This window comes from Catharus ustulatus, chromosome 1 (assembly GCF_009819885.2).
Source record: "Catharus ustulatus isolate bCatUst1 chromosome 1, bCatUst1.pri.v2, whole genome shotgun sequence".
NCBI lineage: Eukaryota > Metazoa > Chordata > Aves > Passeriformes > Turdidae > Catharus > Catharus ustulatus.
This window is the reverse complement of record NC_046221.1, coordinates 122,894,842-122,917,366: the sequence shown is the minus strand read 5'-3', so window position 1 is coordinate 122,917,366 and position 22,525 is coordinate 122,894,842. Positions and strand designations below refer to the sequence as shown.

At 40.6% G+C, this 22,525-nt stretch overlaps 1 protein-coding gene across 7 annotated transcripts in view; it reads right to left on the bottom strand.

The window, feature by feature from the left end:
- CHD7 (chromodomain helicase DNA binding protein 7) overlaps nt 1–22,525 on the bottom strand; it is a 133,152-nt gene that overhangs the window by 90,002 nt on the left and 20,625 nt on the right. For all 7 annotated transcript variants that reach the window (XM_033055098.2, XM_033055140.2, XM_033055149.2 and 4 more), the window contains one exon: nt 218–2,078. In XM_033055098.2, coding sequence (XP_032910989.1) covers nt 218–1,903 — 1,686 coding nt within the window. In that variant the 5' untranslated portion in view covers nt 1,904–2,078. The remainder of the gene's footprint in view (nt 1–217; nt 2,079–22,525) is intronic.

Here is a 22,525-nt window from a genome sequence, read left to right as displayed (position 1 = left end):
TTATCCTATAAAAATTACCGTAAGAACATTAGAAGGATACCTGAACCTCATTTTACCTTCAGCCTCTGCACACCAAAACAGCCACATAACCAATAACAAACAAAGGAGTTGAACATGGTCAACTTTTTTGAAACCATGGTTCTTGTGTATCCTGAAAGGCATTTACAGTAATTTAAAACATTTTCTACTAATTGAAAGTAGCTTACAAGTAGCTTACCTGAAGGACAGGCACTTTTTGTGGTGTGTTTTGTGGTGACTGGTGAAGCTGTGCCCAAGGCTGATGATGAGGATGTGGGGGTGGTGAAGACTGATGATGTATCCCTGGATGAGGCTGCATGGGAGGACAGGTTGGCATTTGCTGTTGAAAAGACTGCTGTTGACTAGGAAGCTGCTGACCAGATATTAGTCGCTCTTGTATTGCTTGTGGATCTGCAAGGCCAACACCTGGACAACCATTTGGTCTCATGTGCCCACCCATCTCCCGTGGTGTTGAAGACATACCCATAAATGGACGATTCTGCTGCATGTTTCTGGGGCCCATATTCCTTTGTCCAATTCCCATGGCACCAGGGGGCTGGTGTGACGGCTGAGGATGGGGTATATTTGGGTAACTGCCAACTTCCATTGGTATTCCAGCACTACCAGGTCTAACCTGTGGCGGAGGTGTACCTGCTGGATTACTCATTGCTTTCATAGGTGACATGGGAGGTGGAGAGGCATAAGTTCCCTGAGGCTGTGAAGGGTGCATAGTTTGCGTGTTCATTTGGTTAAGTGAGCCACTAGGGTGGATGGGCTGCTGGTGCATTAGTCCTTGACCACTGTTTGATGGAAATCCGACAGCATTTGGGTATCTTGGTACAGATTGATTCATTGGAGTGTTATTTGTAAGGCCTAAATTCTGATTCATCCCTGTATTATTAACTAATCCCTGATTAAGGTTACTGTAAGGATATCGAGAATACTGCCCTGAGTTGTTTATAGTAGGTGAGGGTACCGTCTGGCTCCGAGAACTAAAATTAAGTGTTTGCGGCCTAACAGCACCCTGCTGGGGAGGATTAGGGGAGAATCTGGGACTGTGGGCTACTGATTCCCCATGGAGAGCAGTAGGGGGATGGTGGTGAAATTGCTGGACTGAATGTCGCAAAGAAGGTGCCATATTGGGATTCTGCTGGGGCACATGAGACAAGTGGCCAGGTCCTGAGGTGGCAATGAAAGGGTTTCCCTGATTGAGGCCTTCTTGGCCTTGAGAAAACTGGTTCATCCTCTGCTGCTGCGGCTGGCCGTGCTGCTGCATTGAAAAATCACCACGAGCCATGTAGTTTCCCATCTGCTGCATGTGCTGAGGATGGCCCTGCCCAGGGGGTCCGGAGGGTGCCTGTGGCGGCTGTGTCGGTTGTGGCTGCTGCTGCTGCTGTTGTTGCTGGTATGGTGCTCTTATCTGGTCTGGCACTTGAACTGCCCGTGGTCCCCACATGGAGCCACTGTCTACGAAGGGTTGCCCATGTCTTTCGTTCTGCATGCCGGGATAGACTCCCATTTGACCACCAGCACCACTGCTGTGAGGAACCTGAGGAACTGGAGGGTTGTGATACTGTGAATGAGGAGACGCTATCCCATTCCCAGGGGCATTGCTTATCATCCTGTTCGGCTGATCCATCAGGTGCATTTTCTGCTGTTCGTATTGATTATAGTGATCAAAATGGGTCAACTTGGCTTGGTTTTGATTTGCAGGAGGATGATGAAGAGATGACTGTAAAGCGGGAAATCCTTGATCCATGGGCATTTGTTGACCCATAGGATTCACTGTATTTTCAGGATATCCACATTCTCCAAGACCTTCCAACCCTTCACTAAAAATATTCCCATCTTCTCCAAACAGACTCATCATTCCTGGATCTGCCATCTTTTTTCAGCACACAGCTCCTTGGAGCTACAACCAGAATGTTAGTCTGTGCTTCACCTCGGTGAGGTGTTTTGTCCTCAAAGCCTTTAATCCTCAACTAATCTCCTTCATGTCATTCCATATTTCCTTAATTCTTTTGGACCACGCAGTGTCAGGCAAAGTCTGGTTACTGCTCCTAGAAAAAGCAGGGGAAGGGGGAGAAAGAAAAGAAGATGTTGAAATAAATAACATAAAGAAAACACACTTGACTGTTTTTTAAATGCTAGTAGTTTCAGCCCCGTGAAACACATCTTAAAAATCTATTTCTCATTACGAAGGATTCATTAGCTTTATCCAAAGCTTTATTATGATAGAGAGTTAGGAAGCAAGCAAAACACTAGCCTTAACCTTAAATTAATCCATTCACTACACTTCCTAGTGCTCCTTTCTTGGGTGGAACAGAACAAAAGAACACAACACGCAGCAGCAGCAGCTGCCACAGCAGGTAGGCAGATGTATGAATATAGCCGAGCAGCCCATCTGCTGAACTAAAGCCCTGAAAATGCTCTAGTTACCAACAGCATGTCCTTAACCTTATTCCCTTGAGCTGCGTAATCAGATGAGCAAGCAGAAGCACCAGGTCCTACGATGAACTGAAGTTAGTTACATGCACAACAGATTTTTCAAATGAATACAGAGATGACTCACTAAATACAAACCAAACTCCAAGACCTAGCCTTTAGGAAGGGAATTTTTTTTTTGTAACATGCAGTTTATCCTAATTAAATAAATTCGTAAACTGAAAGACACAATGCTTCTTCCCATTTCAGCAAAACTATGTGCTCAGTTTGTGTAAGAAAAACAAATTCAAAAGCTTCATCATATCATAGGGTGGATTTCTCAGCCCTTATCCTAATTTCCTTTATGATGATAACATAGAATAGTATCAGTGGTGTTCATTACTCATCTCCAGGTTATCACGCTACTACTGCAACTACAGCACTTTGGAAGCCCATACAAAAGTTTTGTTCTCTCCAGAACTTGAATACTCACTCAAGAGAATTAGTAATGGCAAAATGACTTAACAAAAAGCTAATGTAACAAGGTATATGTTTGGACTTGGGGAATAAAAAGCAAAAAGCAACAACACAGTAACAGCAGATCCAGAGAAATTCTCATTCATGTTTCCCACAGGGAAGACTGGTTTATTCCAAAATGTGCCCCCATCCTCTTCCCATAAGAACTCCAAAGATTTGTTTGGATCCATCATTTATGAACAAAGGTAGTGTAATGCTGTCTTTTCTTCTTAAAATCTGAATTTAAACACTGTGTCTTACATGCAAAACAAACTTTAAGACAACAGTCAAGGGAGCCCATACATTAGCAAACAAAACTATTATTGTATCTTGGTTGTAATTCAGTGGTGACTCTACTTGCAGATACCAGTTGCCCCTAACCAGTGACCAAAGCAAAGAACATTTACAAGTTTACGCTTTCACATCTTGCATTCTATCATGGAGGAGACATGCTTTCAGTCACTTTGGACACAAAATGCCAGACCAGACTGTTTGACTGAAGGTGATTTGTCCCAGACAAGTTTTAGGGAGAAAATATCAGCACATTTATTACCCTTCTTGTAGCCACTGTCAAGAGGACCTTCTACAGCATGAAGCAGAGGGCAAGAGAAAAGGCACAAGCATTTATCACTCCTCTTAAAATAGCATTTGAATGTCACCTTTAAAACCACACTCTTAAATCTCTTTAGTGCTCAGCTGGGATATTAACACTTCCTAAATCAGGAGGTAAACTCCTATGAGCCATCTTCATATCTCTAATATATACTTGGTTTTATTTCATTTCCATTATTAGGCAGAAGCCATCTGTAATATTTACCACCTCATTCAGTTTATTAGAGCACACCATAAGGAAGTTTCAACAAGGTGAGAAGGAACCTCCTTCACCAAAAGAAGCTTTTGCTTTTAGACTGCTTTGGAGCAGACCGCAGTCATGACGAAGATCCCTGATTGCTCAAGGACTTCTGGTGCTGCAACTACTGATGCTCACTGCCATCAGGGGCTGTTAAAGCTGGACACCAGCGTGCACTGAGAGTCTCCATCTAACAGACAGACTCTTTGCGGTGAAATGCTAAAAGGCAGAGCACAACAAATACTGTTACCTCCCAACCACTGACATAATCTGGGCAACATCAAACTGGAGCTGAGTAGGTCCCACTCATCCACTAGAAACAGCCACACAGTTACAAACATATAAGAATTTCCACACATTTTATTATATAAATCATGCCTGCTAAAAGAACCATTTTTCAAGACAAGCAGCTCTACTCTCCTGAAGCACTAATGAAACTTTATAACAAGCTAACAGAGCATCTCCAGAAACAAGGTTACAAGCATCAAGCAAGTATTTGAATCAGCTTTGTTTACTGTTTTTCAGCTGACAAACCTCCAATAAAATTCAGGCCAGTCAGCCACTGATAACAGTCAACATCAGCTCACAATAGCTTGGATCTGCAACTATACCCAGAGAACCAAATTAAAATAGGGTAAAGGTTTTGTTTTACTGAACACATGTTGTTTCTGTTCAGCTCATACCATCTCAATTTGCCAGTTAGGGCTAAGTACTGACCCTTACAATGCAGGAGATGTGCTAGGGAACCTAGCACTCGCCTGGCTTCCTAAGAGCACACTCTTTCAAAAGAAAAGTAACCTTTAAGCTGATGAATTGGTTTGTAAACAAACAAATCCATCATCAAAACTAGGAGCAAAACCACTGTTGGCCATTATGTGATTTTAGATCTGCATTTTTATCTGAGGCATGAATCAATATGTTTGAGCTCTGGATGCTAAAGTTACTATGTCTGAAACACAACGTGAGGCCACAGTAAAGCAGATGCCTCAAATCTTAGAAGTATTTCTTCAGATTTAAGTCCAGCCCCAAATTTAAAGACAACAGCCCTTAACAGCCAGTTGTGCTCTCGTCAAAGCTTATTCTACTTTCTTCCAATAAAAGTCACATCTCTGACATGATATATGGCTAACAGCAGCTGTTGAAGCATGAAAGACAGTAGCAGCTACAGCCTGATCAAAATAAATTACCAATGTTTTGATAAGGAAACAGTCAATACTGGAATTACCTACTAACCTCTCAACCTTCTATTCTAACAGTGTAGACATCTAGGTAGTTAAACACGTCACAAGAGTCATAGCCTTATTTTAAGTTGCAACTATGTCTGCTTCTTTCAAAAGAAAAGAAAGCCAACACACAAAAGTAGAACCTGCATCAAGCAATAATTCTAGCTAAAATACTCATTCAGCACCACTGTTCACTTCCCCATAAATGCAGACACACTAACAGCAAGACTAATCATGATAAACTCAACTTACAGTAATTTTTAAAATTAAATAGTTTAAAATAAGGGATGGTACACCTTCTTCTCTACGTTCCTGCAACTTAAAACCAACATACACAGAAGCAGTGACTTTTTCTTGAGTACAAAGGGGAGAGTATCTCAACACTTAGAAAGATGGATAGCTGAAACTAAGTATGAATATATGAAAAGACAGTGAATTTTTTTTATTGCCATCTTAAACTATACAAGTTCTGCTATAAAATTCTATCACTTTTCTGTTCCTGAACATGAAAGATGGCTCCAAGAAGACTGACCTAAAGAGTCAATGAATATATTTCGCTAAGGCTGCCTAGACAGCCTGTTTCTGTTCAAAGCAGTGGGGCGAGCCCAACCACCAGGACACAGTCAATTGCTTAACAACCCCGTTGTCTCAACAGACAAAGCTTACATTTACTCTAGTTTGCAACATTCCAGTCTCAAGCAGCTAAATCTCAAATTTAAGTAGTAGTTAACCATTGTCCAGTTTAATATTGCAAAGCTGCGTGCACTCAGTCTTCAGCAGCTTCCCACTTTCATAAGTTGAACTATACTGGCTGCTGCATACACATAACTTATCTAGGGCTGCAGACACTAAAAACCTGAACTTCATTAGTTTTGCTCCCAAAACAGCAGATCCAGGCAGTCAAGACCAGGAAGCAGCAAGGGCAGCACACAGATGCCCATACTCTCCACATCCTCCTCACATTCTAACGTTCAAAAGAACATTTTCAACATAAATAAACAAGTTCCTTGGTTCAGCTATCAACCCTTCAATAGAAGAAATTCAGCAGTATTAGGCCATGCAGCAAATAAAACGAATAAACAGAAGGTGAGAAGGCAACTAATACTGACTGCTCCAGGCTCAAACTGACACGTGTCATGCAGAGTTATATTTTTACGGCTATTAGCTGATACCTCTGACAAAATTCTGAAGTACTTGACAGACACAAACAAACCAGCTACTCACATAATAGAAGTATGCCCTTACATACAATGAAATAAACACCACAAATACCATGCCATTTTAAAGAAGCAGGCTAAAAAGACATCTCGTGCTAAAAAACAACACCACGCCAAAGGTCATTTTGAGACCAGAGCCTCAAAATGTAGGATTAAACATTAGGCTACTAAATCTGCATTTAAACATTGCACATTTAAACTGCTTTTCAAAACTGGTAAGCTCCTGCTGGCTGTTAGGGGTAGTAATTTAAGCATTTGCTGCATGGAAGGACATGACATAAATGACAGCAATGAAAGTCACATTCTTATTTTACTCACAAAGTTGAAGGAAAACATTCACCAAAAACTTCATAAACACATGAAACACCATGACAACATAGCAAAAGTCACAACAAGACATTCACATTGGCAAGATGGCTGGTGAGGCTCCTACATTTCACCTCATTCACCTAACTGAGCACACAGCACTGCTGATGCCAGGACAGTTATGCAAGTGTGTGTCCGTGGGAAGCATGCCTTGTCTCCTACGTGCTTAATGCTTACTTTTCATTGCTGTCACAGATGCCATGCATTGTACATTCCTCCTGCATATAAAATTAGCCAAAATATAGGACCAGACCTGTAAAGTGATTGCAACATTATTTCTGACTGCAGCTTCCAAAGAAACTTGGTTTCCTGAATGCTTGAAGACTTTTTTTGTTTTTAATGTACTTAGAATGCTTCCCTACTATACACTTCACACAGCACAGCTGTGTTAAATATTAAGTCCGTATAGTTCAGACATCAAAGGATGTCAGGAATCTCGTTCCCCATCGTCCCAGGAAAGGAAGACAGGACTTGCAAAGATGAAAAGAATGACCTGATGCACTTCAGGAATATTCTGACTTAGTGGGAAGCATCAGCAAATATGACTTAAGGATTTCTGAAAAGTTTGGTTTCACCTTTATGTTAGTAAAATTCAGTTAGTTCTTCACAGGAAAACATCCTTACAAGAATTTGCAGCAGTGACTCAAAGGCAGTCAATGTCTCTTGTTAAATTAAGAAAGCGGGGGGATGAAAACCTTAGGTGCCTTTCCTCAAAGGTCACAGGTTTTGCCAATGTACAATCAGCTAAAATGCCATGAATGATATTCAGTAACATTTTTTTTTTGCCAAGAAATCCATGAAATCCTACATTTGTCATAAAATCGTTCCACAAAAGCCAGACTGGATTTTATTTCCTTAATGTATGATGTACGTTGGCAAAAACAGGCTTTCACTAAGGCAACTGAGGGCACTACAGCCTTGGAATATTTGGCAGCTTGCTGCTGTCAAGCAGCTGATGCAGGAATGACCAGCCCAGAGTTCAGCCTGTGCCACACATTTGGAAACAATATCCTACGTCATTCAAGTTCACAGGAGTTCTGATACGAGACCACAACAGCGTCACTTAGGAGGACTCTGATGCAAACCCACAGAGCCTCGCTGTTACATCACGCGAAGGCATTCCCCATACCAGTTGGGCTGCAAACTCTTTGCCCTAACAGGGGAGCACTGCTAGTTTTAAGTCAGCACCTATAATATTACAGAAAAGGCCTCAGCATGCCTTTTCTTTCCTGATCAGGAGAAAAAAAGAGGGAAGTTTAGAGCCATTTATTAGAGCATGTACTTGGAGGCCTTTAATGAGGTAACCAAAGGAATAAACAAAACAAGCAAAAAAAAAAAAAAGCAAAAAAAACCTGCCACAAAACAGAAGAAAAAAAACCAAACTAACAAAAAAAAAAAGGAAAGAAAGAAGCATTTTTTACATTTAAGTACATTGTAAACACGCGGTGAGAGAAGAGGGAACAAGCCTAATCTAGAAATACTTCAGTTTTACTGTTACGTAATGCGGAGTTTTAAGAAGCCTTTTTCATTGCATGACCACCCTCTCCTCCAACATAAGTTTAAAACACAGACCTGAGGTGATTTATCTAAAAATAGTCCCAGATAAGTAAGAGAAACAATTGCGGTCACAAAAATATTTCAGGAATACTCTTCAAATCACTTGACAGAAGTGTTAACCTCGCAAATAACTCCATAAAGGGGAGCAGTACCATGCTCAACGTGACCCCTTAATGAGGTTTGACCATGACAAGGCAGCAGTATAGCCAATATAAAAAATCCACGGGAAATGGTCTGGGCTGCATGGCTGCCTCGCTTTGCTGGGCTGGGACGCTGAGCTGAGCGCTTGCCGCTCCGCGGCTGTGCGATGGCCGGGCGAGCACAAAGCCCTGCCAGGGCCAGCGGGGCGGTGGTGTCAGGGAGAAGACTCACATTGCCGCCATCAGTCACCCAGAAATCTCCCCGCAATTACATTCCCTTCTCAAGCTGACACTAAACCAGCCCGGGTGTTCAAGAGGTGGGGCCAGCGGCGACCCCGCTGGGATGCTGAAAAAACACCCCGTGCAACCGATGGCTCCGGGCTTTTTGTGCACCTACTGCAGTTGTCACTGATTAACCAAGTGATCTGGCAATTTCCTACATTCTTTTGCATTTAAAAAGGATCTGAGAGGCCCGAGAGTCATCCCCTTGCATATTCCCGGGGGAGTGGGAGGCTGCGCCCCGTCCTGCTGGGCCAGGGCGCGGAGGGGCCCCGCCACCCTCCTGCCCTCCTCCCCCAGCCCGGGCCTGCAGCTGAAAATAATTTATCTGCTCGCTCCGCCGGGCTCCCGGCATATGCGATTGGGAGGGAAACGTATCCATCATGGATAAACTTGAGCACAAAGACAGGCTGAGTGTCACAGGATACAAAAGGGCAGAGGTCGCCGCGGCGAGCGGGAGGGTTTGCGCAGGGCAGGGCAGGGCAGGGCGGCATGGCCGCCTCACGGCAGCGCCGGGCCGGGCCTGCCCGCCCGGGCACGGCCCCCGGGGTAAACAAAGCCCGAGCCACCAAAACCGGGAAAAACCCGCGGTAAACAACGACATAACCCCAGGGCTGACCGAGCTCTAACTAACACCGGGCCTTTCCCCGCTCCCTTCCCCGCAAGCAGCTCCTGGTGTTTACACCCAGAAAGTTGGGAACTGTAAAAATTCATGAGGTGGAGACTCAAATGTTTCCCAGAGTTTCTGAACATGTGATTTTCACCGAAATGCATTTTTTTAATCACGGGCAGGTTTTAAGACTTAATCGTATCCCAAAAGGCTATTTCCAGCTATAGAATTATGAGCGCTTTAAAGTAGCCAGACCCTATATTTTACTTTACCTGTTACAAGGCCAATACAATCATGTTTCATTCATAGTTTATGAAGTCTGAAAAACCACTTGATGAAATTACAGTCTACCGATACCACACATGGTATATTTGTCCACATATATTCTATAATCATTTCAATTTATGACTTGTACTTAAGAGTCATTTTCCTGTACATGTGTTCTTCATAAATACTGGTAGATCGGAGTGCGCGCTCGTACGGGAACCACATATCCACACTCATTTCTGTGAAGATAAATACACCCTAAGCACCCAAAGTGAAAAGCCAGTTTTCACATGACTAAAGAGAACTTCAGGACTGAGAAACAAAATGGTAGTTCTCCCTTGCACTCTTTACATGTGGCAAGATGAATCATCCTACATCTGAATTTAAGCTCTCACTCAGCTTCCAGTATTGATGATCCTTTTTGCCTCATACATATAAGCATACTGTCTTGACTCTTCCAGCAAAGAAAAAAAATTATTACATACAACACCAGGAAAATATTACAAATTTTCTTTTTTAGAAGAAAATAACATCAGCATTTCCTAATGCATTTTAAATGAAATCACACAGTGAATGGCTTGGGTTGGAAGGGACCTTAGAAGACCATCCCAAGACCCAAACATTGGATTTTACAAATTTAAAATTTTCTCCTTGTTTTTTTACAGATTTTAACTTGGCTACAAAAAAAGACCTATAGCATAAAACTAATTATGTATTTTATCATATGCTATAGACTATTTAGAAGAAATGTTAAATTATTTCACTAACTTAAAATTGGTCACAAAGTAAAAGGGTTGGGGAGGGAGGGTGTGAAGACAGAAAATAGACTGCAGGATAGAATACAGTGCACGGAGTAAATAGATTTCAGAAACCTTAATTTAGTGCCTAGACCGTCAGGTGGTCCAGTAATGTCCCACAGAATACAAGGGACAGCTGAGATACAGGACAGATACCCAAATGATCTTCTACAACTGCTCTTAATTGGACTACTTAAATTTGAGGGGTTTCTTTAACAAAATTAACACATGCACCTTGAACATTCTATTGTTTTTTCGGAGAAGGATATGTCAAAAAAAGGGGTTTATTCTTGGTCACTGCCATGGAAGCAGGCTCTGGCGCATACAAATGAAGTCTGAATTTTTGGGTTGTTTTTGTTGTTTTTCTTTAACATAACACCTGGCTCACAGTGATCATCAGTACTTACTCAAACCACAACATAAACACCTACACCAAGCTGCTGTCCCCAATGGACAATGCCAAGGGAAAAGCATGTGGAGCTTTCAACAGCTTCTAGCGTATAAGGCTAAGATACTTAAGAGTAACCGGTAGTTCACTCAGGCATGGAAAAGGGGTGCCTAGACAGCATAAACAATAGTGCCAGAAATTTAAAAATTGCACTGGGGACTGTCAGATGAGTGCAACCCTTGTCCTGTCCAAGCAGGACTGAGCTTAATGTTTTTCCTCTATAGCAACAGGTTCAAAGGGAAGACAACCAAATTTTCTTGTGCAAAACTTTAATGGGACATCAGTTTTTTCTTCACACAGAAGAAAAGCAACTAGGGTGTTTTCAATCACCTTGCTTAATCGACTTTCAGGATAGTTAAACTCCAGGATAGTTAAATTCAAATGAACAAAAAGAGCCTTCCAGGAGAAAATTTGTCACGTAAAATTCTAGAACTATGCAATTTCACTCCCTTCTCATCAAGATTTTGAAGAACTTGGAAGTAACTGTCTTTTGATGTGGAAACTGCTGACCCAGAACCCAGAGCAACAGTCATTCAAACTACTGCAACCAACAGGAGCAGCTGACATTCATCTACCACATTGTTTTACACCCAACAGGAACGTTCTTGAGCTACTTTCAATTCCCCACAAGCTCTACAGAGATAAATGATGAACATACAAGAGCGGTGCTGCACTCGCAGATTAGATGTGAAAGGGAATTTCTACTCATCTAGAACTGAACTTGGGAACCAGTTCCGCTTCATGGTACATTCCACCTTCTCTCAAAAAGCAGGGGTAAACTTAATTTTCTTACAGAAAGCACTATCTTCACTGTTCCTAATGATTCACAGTCTATTTAAATTACCTGTTAAGCTTATCAATTTTACTGCATCATCTGCAGAGAATGAGAACTTTCCACACCTTCTTCAGTTGAAATAAACTTTAAAAAACCCTGAAACCCCCCAAAACCCAAACAAACAAACCCAAACCAAAACTTCTCACTTGCTCTCCCCTCAACAAGCCCAAAAATGTATTTCTATTCACAAAAAACTGTGAGGTTAAAATCTAGGGTAGAGGGTCAGGGGGCTTAGGGGGCTTTTGGGTCATTTCATGGGGAGTTTTTTTGCTGTTGTTGTTGCTTTTGTTGTGGTTTTTGAAGTAGGAAAAGCAAGAAAATTAGAGGAGTGAGCAGGCTGCCTAAAAGATTAGAGTATTATTTTACAAGCATAAGAAACAGGAAGGCTTATTTTGATAATTTTGGAAGAGTTTGATTACAAATTTTGCTTGACTAGCAATTTCTTTTGTGTTTGCAAATACCTGGAAAAGTGAAAGTATGACCAAGAAATTGGCTCATTAAAAAAACCCAAGCAAATCCATTTAAGTAGCAAGGATCCCAGAACAAGAGAATTGAGGACTCTTAATCAAGCACTATATGAAGACTGCTACCATACAGATTTGTGAAAACAGCCAAGTTTAGAGCTATTTCACCAACTATTCAGAGTTCAGTCCTCAGAACAAGACCTACAATGACTACTGAATTATCTATGCAATAGTGCAATGTAGAAACACTACTAGGAAAATCTTTTTCCTATCAAGAATAAAAAACCTGCTAGTTAAGAGTGAATACACTCCAACACCTAAAAGTGTATTTCTTTGCTTCTCAACTACATAGTGAGGACAGTTAGAACAGGTACAAAGAACTCTGAATTTCCAGTGCTAAACACTTTCAAAGTTAATTTATCTCTACAAAAAAAAAAAAAAAAAAAAGCCTCATCCAGAATAAGACAGCAACCAAAAGACTAACATTTTACTTAAGCATTAGTAAATGGCATTATTGTAGCTTAGACTTAGATCACCTGAACCCAACAATAAAGTGCACAGCTGATGAAAAAGCATGGATGAGGCTCTGCTAGAGATCAATTGATTTAGAAGTCAGAGGAATTAGTTGCAGATTATATACCTATGCTGTATTAGCAAATATTATTTGGATTTACAACTGAGACTCAGGTAACGGTTTAATTAATTATGCTTGCAAAGCAGTAAAATCTAGCTCCTTGTCCCTCCAATTACATGTGCTATATAAAACTAGTTATGAAAGTAGAAGTACATAAAACTACTTGAAAGGAAGGATGAACTGCCTGCTGTCACTACACAATGAGCTTTCCTGACCAATGTTTTACAGTACCTGTACCTAATATGATCACAAAGCATCATCCAAAAATCTGGAACACATGAAAGCATGATTCTTCCTATCCTGCTCAGCACCTGAAATTCATGTACCTGTGTTTTTGGGCAACAGTTATCCCAAAGTTTAGTCTTGAAATAGAAGCAAGAGAGATCACCTCAGAGACATCTATGTTATGTCCTCAAGTGAGACTGCAGCTTCAAAGCAAAGCAAGCGATGAAACAGCACACCTCAGTAACAGCCAGGCAGCACACCCCAGTAACAGCCAGTCATCAGAATCAGGCTCCTCTGGACACTGTGTACCATGTGCCAAGCTTGGACCGGAATTAATTGTTCAGGAAGAAAATGCTATTTGAGAAACTTCAGTGTTTACCACTCAAAAATAAATGAAGACTTAATACACTGATCTTCTACCACCTGGACTGCACATGAACTGTTAAGGAGGCTCTTTTTCCTGGTATTCCAGAGGCATTTCCCTCAAAGCCAGGTCTTACTTCCCAGTGCAACTGCACCTATCATATCTCCACAGCACTCAATACACTCTGCGCAGCTCAAAAACCAAGAGTGAAGAGTTCAAGCAAAAGGTACTGGAACCAGCTTCACTGAGATGTCTACAAGGCAGTAGCAATAGCAACAGCTGTCAACCAGATTTGCTCATTGGGACTGGCAGGAGTTTCAGCCTCCTTCTGAGCATCCAGGTAAGCCAGCTGCCACCTTTCCTTTCATATGCATTCCTCACTAGTCACCCATGCCTCTCACAACAGCCTTGGGTTACACAACAGGCTGCACTGTGATCATATTCAAAAGCTGTTGCTACCAAAAACTAAAAGTATTTATTTAAAATTAAGACTTCCTTGTGTCTTTTTTTTTCCCTCTGGGGAAGGCTGCATTTGTGTTTGATTTGTAGCTATTTATAAATTAACTTTCTAGGGGCAGACTAAGTGAAGGTTTTATTGAACAAATTGTAAGCTTTAGACTTGACAATATTGACAGTCTCTTATCAAAAAAGAGATTTTATCTATACTTGTATGCAAAACTATAAATGGCATCAGGCACTTTTCTGATTATTTAATACCTACATTTTTAAGCACCTGCATTTTTATAAGTGTTAGGTTAGGTGTTAGTAACACTAAATGCTAAATTGCATATATATTCTAGTAACTTCCTGACGCCTCCATATAAAATGGATTCTTTAGAATGAAGATGCTATGGAACAAGAATCACTGTGCATTTATAACCTTTTCGGTAATCAGTAATTGAAGCATTAGGTAAAAAGAAAAACCATTGAGAAAACCCAAACAAAATCACTTCAAGATCTGTGTGCTTAAAAGGAAAAATTCCCCTATTCTTTAGGGATCTCAAGATTGTAAACAGCATCGCATACAGGAAGGATTATTACATTTTTCACAACATCAAGATGCTCTATGAAGAAACAGGCGAAATCACTTTTTCTGTCTGCAATAAACATGTAATTCAATTTAGTTCATTTAAACCAGGAGAGTCAGCTCCACAGTATCAGCCTGGTCCGCAAATAGCTCTTGTTGAGAATCTGAGAATTTGAGATTGTTGCTATGACCATGACATGCTACTTTACCTGAGGATCAACAGTTAATTTTTCATGTCTCACACCTATGCCCTATGTCTTCTTCACAACAAGGACAAAACTGAGCTCTCTCTCACACCTTCTAAAACACTGAGTGAAGTAACAGCATTAAAGCTGGAGTAGATTTACAGTAAAGTCCAGAAGAGTACTTTAAAAAGCCTTTTTCTGCAGAGTTGGAGCCAACTAAAACAAGTTTAAACCAGAGTTTCATTTGAGAGGCGAGGAGAAAGTATACATCAACAAAGCAGCGATGCAAGGAACATCTACAAGATAGAAATCTATGGAGCGCCTCTATTTCAAACCAGTGATGGCAATATAGTCCAATCATTTATACTTCGTTGGAAAAGCGGTGTCCATCTTATTTCACCAGAGACATGCAGCCTTTTAAGGTAACTGATACAAATTAAATGGTGCTATAGAACACTGAAATATTTTTACAGTTTTGAGAACTAGATTGAAGATTTCAGCATTTATCACAAACTTCACATTTCACGGGAACCAGAGACCATCCAGCCAGTTTCCCTTGCTTTTCTGACCTAGACATCTGCAGTTTTGAATGAATTACAACCCAGATAACTACTAAAGCATCCATTTAAATTAATTTCCTATTTCTGCTGCACCATACTGTAGCTACTTGATCTGAGAGACCAGCATACCAAATAACCAAACTCCTTAAACTATCTGTAGACACTCACTCCACTGTTGTTCCTAAACTTCAGAAATCACAAGCTGGATTCCCCTTGACCCTGACCTTGTGTCTTTCCTAGCAGTGCTCCAAGCATAGAACACAAGGTGGGGAGGTTTCTTTGCAAAACACTGCAGAGCTCTCTTCCCTGACTTCTCCATACACACTCTCACTGTTCAGCTGAACTCCCAAACTATTAACATGGCAATTGCTCACGACTGAGCAGAGCCGAGAGGCTGAGTTGTGCAAAGGTTGTGCAAATCAGTGAAAACACTTTTTCTCACCAAGTCCTCCCCTTCTTGGTCAGTGTTTCATCTGCTCCATGTTTTTCAAGACGGCAGCACATCTCATGAGAATGGAGCTTCTCACTCTGCATGGAACAATGTGTGGCAGCTGCACTTGCACAGAAAACCATCCAGAAGTATATTACACTTCAGTTCATGCAGTACATCTATCATCCCAAAATGCAAACAGTTGCTCCTATCAGCAACTCTGTAATATTTTATTTCTCCGATATCAGTTACTGCCAACATCAAGCTAATAAATGCATGATCCCTAGTTAGAAAGCACTGGTTAAGTTACATGTAGTGTATTAGCCAGGATGTGGGGGCAGAGGGGAGCTAATTTGAGAAATACATAGAAACCTTGCTTTCAGGAGAATGAAAATTAGCACTTTTAATGTGCTCTGGGATTTCAAGTTGAATGTCTGAACCACTTTAAAAAAATCACTTTACAGTAATTTCCAACTGGTTGCCTAACACCCATCTCCTAAGTGACTATCATCAAAACATAACCATAACACTAGCAATGAATTAATATTAAAACCCTTCAGTGATATCACAGAAGTCCTCAAAAAACAGCCCAAGTTGTCAGAGCATACTTTTCCCACACACTGAGTAGCAGTCAGGTTCTGGAAACAAAAGCTTTGTTCAATTACTAAAGTGGGTGCTAGGTACATTTCTCATTTACACATATAATTTTGAAATCCAAATCAATTTGACAGTGTCTAAACAGATTTCAAAAGCCAAGAACAACTACTTCCAAAAAGAAGATGATGCAGTAGCCAGAAAAAGGGAAGCTACGCTCACCCACCCTGACAACTTGACTGCAAGGGACTGCTCTCTGACAGTTTCATATACTTTGGCAGGGATAGTTAATGAAGTTTTGCAGAGTTTCTGTGTACCTGCAAATCAGAGGCGGCTACAGTTCTTCACTTTTGAAGTGGACATTTTGTTGTCCGTCTATTTTGTGTTACAGAAATACTCTGTTGCAGGCCTGCATTGCCACTGTGTCTCTCTGCTGATGTTGGTAACTCACCAGTATCACTCAAGAGAGCAACAGCCCAGCGATCTGTGAAAGGCATAATCTAAGCGACTGCAAAATGGAAGTGCTACAGACAAGAGGAGCCTAAAATAGCAGTCTGAGGATGGGCAGCAGGCATCTGCCTGCCAAAAGCAAAACACCTCACAGGGTAAAGTTCCCCAGCTCCTGGGCCAAGAGAGTGATGGCCACTCCAAGGTTTCTTAACACCTCCCTTGGCTCCCTGCTACTTCTCGCTACTTTCATATTTTTGTCTTCACAAATAAAGCTTCAGCTATTTCTCTTGTCTGTGTGCTGTAAGTTAGCATTTGCCATTGCTGGACATTTCTGATCCCAGCAGACAGAAGCACAGAAGTGACCCTCTCAGGGCAGGGGGCAGTGCCATGTCAGGCAGGTCTACAGCACCTCATATGCAACTAAGAAGAGCAAACACATTTGCTACAAAGAAATGAAAATGCACCTAACAAAGTTTTTCAAAATAATAGATGTGCATGTGTTGCATGCCAGGTTTCTGAGAAAAAAGGGAAAATAAGCATGCAAACCATTTTCTCCAAAACCACAACCCCTTAATTCCCCAGGTCAGCACAGTGTCTGGTCCTTCAGCATTGCACTCGGCTCAGCAGATGAGGAAACAGTCGCACCAGAAGGCCCTGTAACAGATGGAAACCAGAGCAGCTGGAGAGCAGGGAAATGTCTGTGCGGGTGCGGGGGTGGGGGCAGAAAGCCCATCCCGCTCCCGAGCTTTAAAGCTGCGTGCAGCCATCACGCCCTACTGCAAACTCAGCCCACGGATCTGCTGGGGAGAAAGTTGAAGGAAGCAGTATGTGGCCAGATGATTTAGTGCTTCCCAGACTTCCCATCAGGAGAGCAATACTGAGCCGTACAATACAGGCCTGCAAGCACTGGGTGTGAGCCCCTCAGGGGTGCAGGAGATAGTGGAAAAGAGCAAGCTGGGCATTTGCCTTCATCATGGAAAGCACAGCAGATGAAGAACTGCCAGCTGGAGAAAATCTAGAACTGGAGCAGTAATGAAGGAAACAAAACTACACACGGATACTGGAGAAATGAGTACGGAAACAGCAATACCAAAACCTGTCAAGGTTTGAGGGATCTTTTTTTCTTTCTTTTTTTAAGTAAGAGGTATTACCAAGAGATACACTTTTTATAGAGGGAAAAATCATGGTAAATGTGGAAGAATAAGAATTGAAGAAAAAGCCCCTGCCATATGGTACAATTATTCTACCACAGTTTAGATTCACAGCTTTACACCACCTGTGCAGTTAATAACCATATTAAGTCATACATGATGTCACCAGTATTTCCTTTCTTTCTCAACTTATTTAACTTTTAGGGAAATACATCTAACAGGGATTTCCATAATTTTGGAAAGACAAATGATTGTCCATGATTAAGATGCCCATTCCCTGACACAGTTTGGAGAGCAGCCTAGCCCCAGTTCTCAGATGAGGGAGAGGGACCAAGTCTTGTGAAGGAAACCCAACCATTAAACAGGGATAGTTTACTATAAACAAGATGAGTGAGGTGGGTTTTTTTCTTCTTTCTTTGTCTCCTTTAATTTTGGTTGGAACTACCTTCAAACTCCTTTTTGTTCCTCAAGTCAGGAGACAAGAAACTAAACTGATCAACTTGTAAGACGGAAGTCCTTATATTAGAGCAGGAGATTACAGCGTTAACCCAGATAACGCAAACAAGGTCAGCCAACGCTTGTAAAAGGCACACAGAAATACTCCATTATATATATACACATATATAAAACTGTTCGTTACCTGGCCTGCCACGTAGAATTAGACTTTGAACATTGATTTTCAGCAGCTGTGAGCAACTGCAAAATTGACAGAGCAGTGGAAAGTTTTCATGACAATTTTTCCTCCTTAGTTATCCCTCTTCCTAACCACAAGCATGATGCTTTTGTTCTACTATTACCCCAGACACTCCAAGAAAATGCTCAGGTGCAGTCTGGCACCAGAGGTAAGCTGATCTAACCATTAGCTGCCATCAGAAGATCATCACTGGGGGGTAGCTGAACAGCAAGGACAGCGCAAGGGAAGAAGCAAGAGTGGTACGGCTGATTTCAAGCATCACAACCCATTGGATCAGCTTATTACTATACCATGCATTCAAACTGCCTTCAGGCCACAGCCAGGTGGTTCAACAACTTAAACTGAAAAGCACAACAGTAAAACAAGTCAGACATTTGCTGTACAGAAAGATATGAGAAAACAGTGTCTGCTGATATGACTTGCAGAAAAAAATATTCTATTTTAGTCAAATATGAGAAAAAATATTTTTTATCTAACTGATGAAACACACAAATCAACACTAAAGACTACACAAAGAAAACCTTGGAAAACCTTGCAGCTACCTCTTGCTACTCCTGCTGACTGGAAGACTACTGACTTAAGAGTTATTTCATACCAATGTACAACTCCAGTGAAGAATGTGCAAATATTCTGGGATCTGGCATTAGAATTTATTTGAGACAAAAAAATGTTACATCTCGTTGTGATTTACAAAAATAAAGGTCGTTTGTGAATACTAAGGACATTTGTCAAGAGAATCAAGTAACAGGTTTTAGTTAAGACATTCCAAAAGCAATTAATCTGAGGGTGCTCAGAGGACAGCCTCCAGCAGTTCAAGCCAAGCACACACACAGTCCCTCAATGAATGGCTGTGATGGATAAACATGCTACTTAAAGGAAGAATATTTCATTGACATCCATTCAACACCTAAGAAGCCTTCTGGACAGAGAGGTAAAACTTTCTTAGATTTTTCATTACACTTCTCTTGCTCACAATGTACTTGTCTGCAGTCTTTCCTAAATCCCCATGCTAGAAGTTGATTAGCATATGATTGGATTTTACATATTCGGGAGGGGTTTGAAATATATTCACCACAAGAATTTTTAAATATATCCCACTATTCGAAACACTTTTGTTCCAAGAGCTGACCATTACAGACTATTTTCTAGATATGGCAGGACAAATTCCTTCCTGTCTGAGAGTTTCCATGGTAATAAAAGTCCCCTTTAAACACATTCACGGTGGTTTGGGCAGGCCAAACAGGCAGCCTTTGTACTGAAAAGCTCCCTCTTTGTACTCCTCTGTGCTGATCCTGCACAAACTACCGTAAAAGTGTATTTTAGTGGAGGCAGAGTAAAACTAAGGCTCACATCAGTTTCACACGACAACTGTTTATTCCACAGCACAGATACAATCCTGTGGAAGATTCCTGTCCCCCAAAATTTTGAGTGGTTGGAGAAAGCAATCTGCAGGACAGTCTAGGGCATATTTCAAGTAGACCTAACCCCCGGAACTTGGCTACTTTCACTATTAAAAAAGATGAACTGAAATGACCACCCTCCTTTTCCCATCCCCACCCCCACCCCATGTAATCTCACTGGTATTTGGAGATGATGTATTTACACCAGCTCTTGCACCTCTAGTTAAACCACCTACTGGTCTCAACTGACACCTCCACATCAGCATAGAGATCTGTCATGGAAAGGAACTGGGGAAATGACCTAACGTGGCTCAGAATGTTTGGAGGAATATATGGAAACAAAAGAAAATAATGTTTTTCTAATGTTCAACAAAGCACCTCTCTTTAAATTTCTATCTATTCACACTTGTGCTTCAGCACCTTTGAGTACCAGCAAAGATTTCAGCACATTTAGGTCTTGTTACAAGTGAAGCTTTTCTTTATTAGGAGTTTACATTTTGGTGAATCTCACAGTGTTGTGAATTTAGAAAGATTTATTTTTTTTTTCTGCTGCCATTACAGCAGACCTTCTACAGATGCCAGATCAACTCCACAGACAATGATTCTCTTAAAAAACAAAATCATTAAGCAAAACCATGCAACTTGAATTCACCAAGAAGGATTTCCCATTTATCCCTTAAATTTTTCTTTTATTCATTTTAAAAAATTTGCATAGAGATAATTTTAGGTAAAAGGTCTGTATATCCTGGTCAAGTTTGTTCATTAGAGTTTTCAACGTTGCAGACATCTCAAACTCTTAAGTGCAGCTCAGTTCCCAAGCCACTTTCCTTGCTTATAATAAAGGAGAGAAAAATTAAGCATCTAATTTGAACAGTGAGCTTTTCTCCAGTGCTACCATTAAAATTTGTGGGGTTTTTTTCTACCTCATCTAGTGGAAATTTCAGCATAGCACAGTTAGTGTAGCACAGAACTCTCTTATCCTGGCTTTTGAGAAAATGTATAAAGAAAGAAGAAAGAACAGCAAGAATAGCTCCAAGAAACCAACATAATGCTTCATTATCTCTCATCTCCAGTTTAAAACACTCCTCGAACACACACATGCACATCCCATTTTTCAGCTCCTATCCCTGCCATGTAGCTCATGCTCTGCTGGGTGCCACTGCTCTGGAGAAGTCTGATCTTGACTGTGGACTCTCTTTGCTTCCCAAAAACTGATGCAGTTTGTATGGAAAGCATTAACCAGATGAGTGAAAAAAATCACTCTTGAGATGACTTTCACATGCATAAGAATGAAAATACCTGATCTTTGTCAGATCCAATTTAGAAGCATTTAGAGTTCCTTTTTTTGCAATAGAGGAAACAGCCTTACAATTACAGCAAATTTTAAATTGTGGGAGGCAATGCAGTAGCATTTAAGGCAAGCAGACAGAATAGAAAGTGTGAGAAAGGCACGTTATGCAGAACTCTGTGACCCATAAACCCAAGCTACAGCTGTAACTTTCTGGGGAAGCTTTTTGGTAGGAAATTTTAAGAAAGAGATCAGACCAGATACAGGTAAACCAGGTGACAGCAAAGTATTCATTAAATGCTTCTCAAAATAACAGCTCTATTAGCTCACTGACTACTGGCAACTGAAAAATTATGGGTTTAGCTTGAGCAAAGATAACAGCATTTATTTTTTTCCAATAGAAAGTTTCAACTTGGGAAAAGAAATGGAACAGAATTTGTTTTGGTTGCCAGCAAAACCTGGTCTATCGCTTTCCTTGAAACTAGTCCAATTTAAACAAACATCAATGTACCATCCCACATTTCTCATGCTAGCAAATCTTACTAGGAATACTCTCCACAAACACATGGTATTGATCAGTTATTATCAACAACAAAAAATTCATATGCAGTCCTTAAGGATAATTTGTAGTAAATCCATCTACTTCAGCAATCTAGCCATAAATCTATCTCCATAAACAGAAGCAACACATTAGATGATTTTCTCTGTAGGTTGTAATATTTCTGAGTATGTTTAAATTGCTCTCAAATTATGCTTTATCAAGCCATCATGCTGATTGTAAGATAAGTGAATATAATTAGAAAAGGTAAAATCTAGCCTCTATTTCTTATGCACCCTCTTCTTAAAATCAGAGTCATTGTACGACAAAGATTTCATTACCACCCTGTTCTGACAGAAACCAATATTAATTATTATTTGAATTAACCTTTGAGCCATAGTTTTCATCAGTACCCAGTAAAGACACGGACAATTTCTAATTACATTCTACTCTCATTATAAGTCACTAGGCTGTAAAGCTGCATCTGACAAGACTGCTATACTTGGCCTTGAAATGCTTTGGACTTCACTATAAATCTTTCAGAAACATCCAAGAACTCATTGAATACAAGAGCTATCACATAGGATGCTTCTCCAACAATTTAGAAGTTGTTTTAAAGGGATAGCAAGTGTGATATGACTAAATTGCAATAATATTCCTGAAGCAAAATAAATTAGCAGTCTTTATCATTCAGAATCATTACATAGAGGATCTTTTACCAAAAGTTAGATACAGTGGATTCACTCAATCAACTGCAATTATTCAGTGATCATCAACTAACTCATATTCAACAAATAGTGTAAGAAAATTAAAAATTTAGAGACTGAGAGAAATCTGATTTCAAAGCTTACAGCAAGTATCTATAACATAAGCCAAATTTATTACAGACCAGAGAGAAAGGTTTGATCTGCTAAAGAGTTATTAGTTCTCTAGCAGGAAATATGGATTTTAAGGGTCATAAATGAAGAATAACC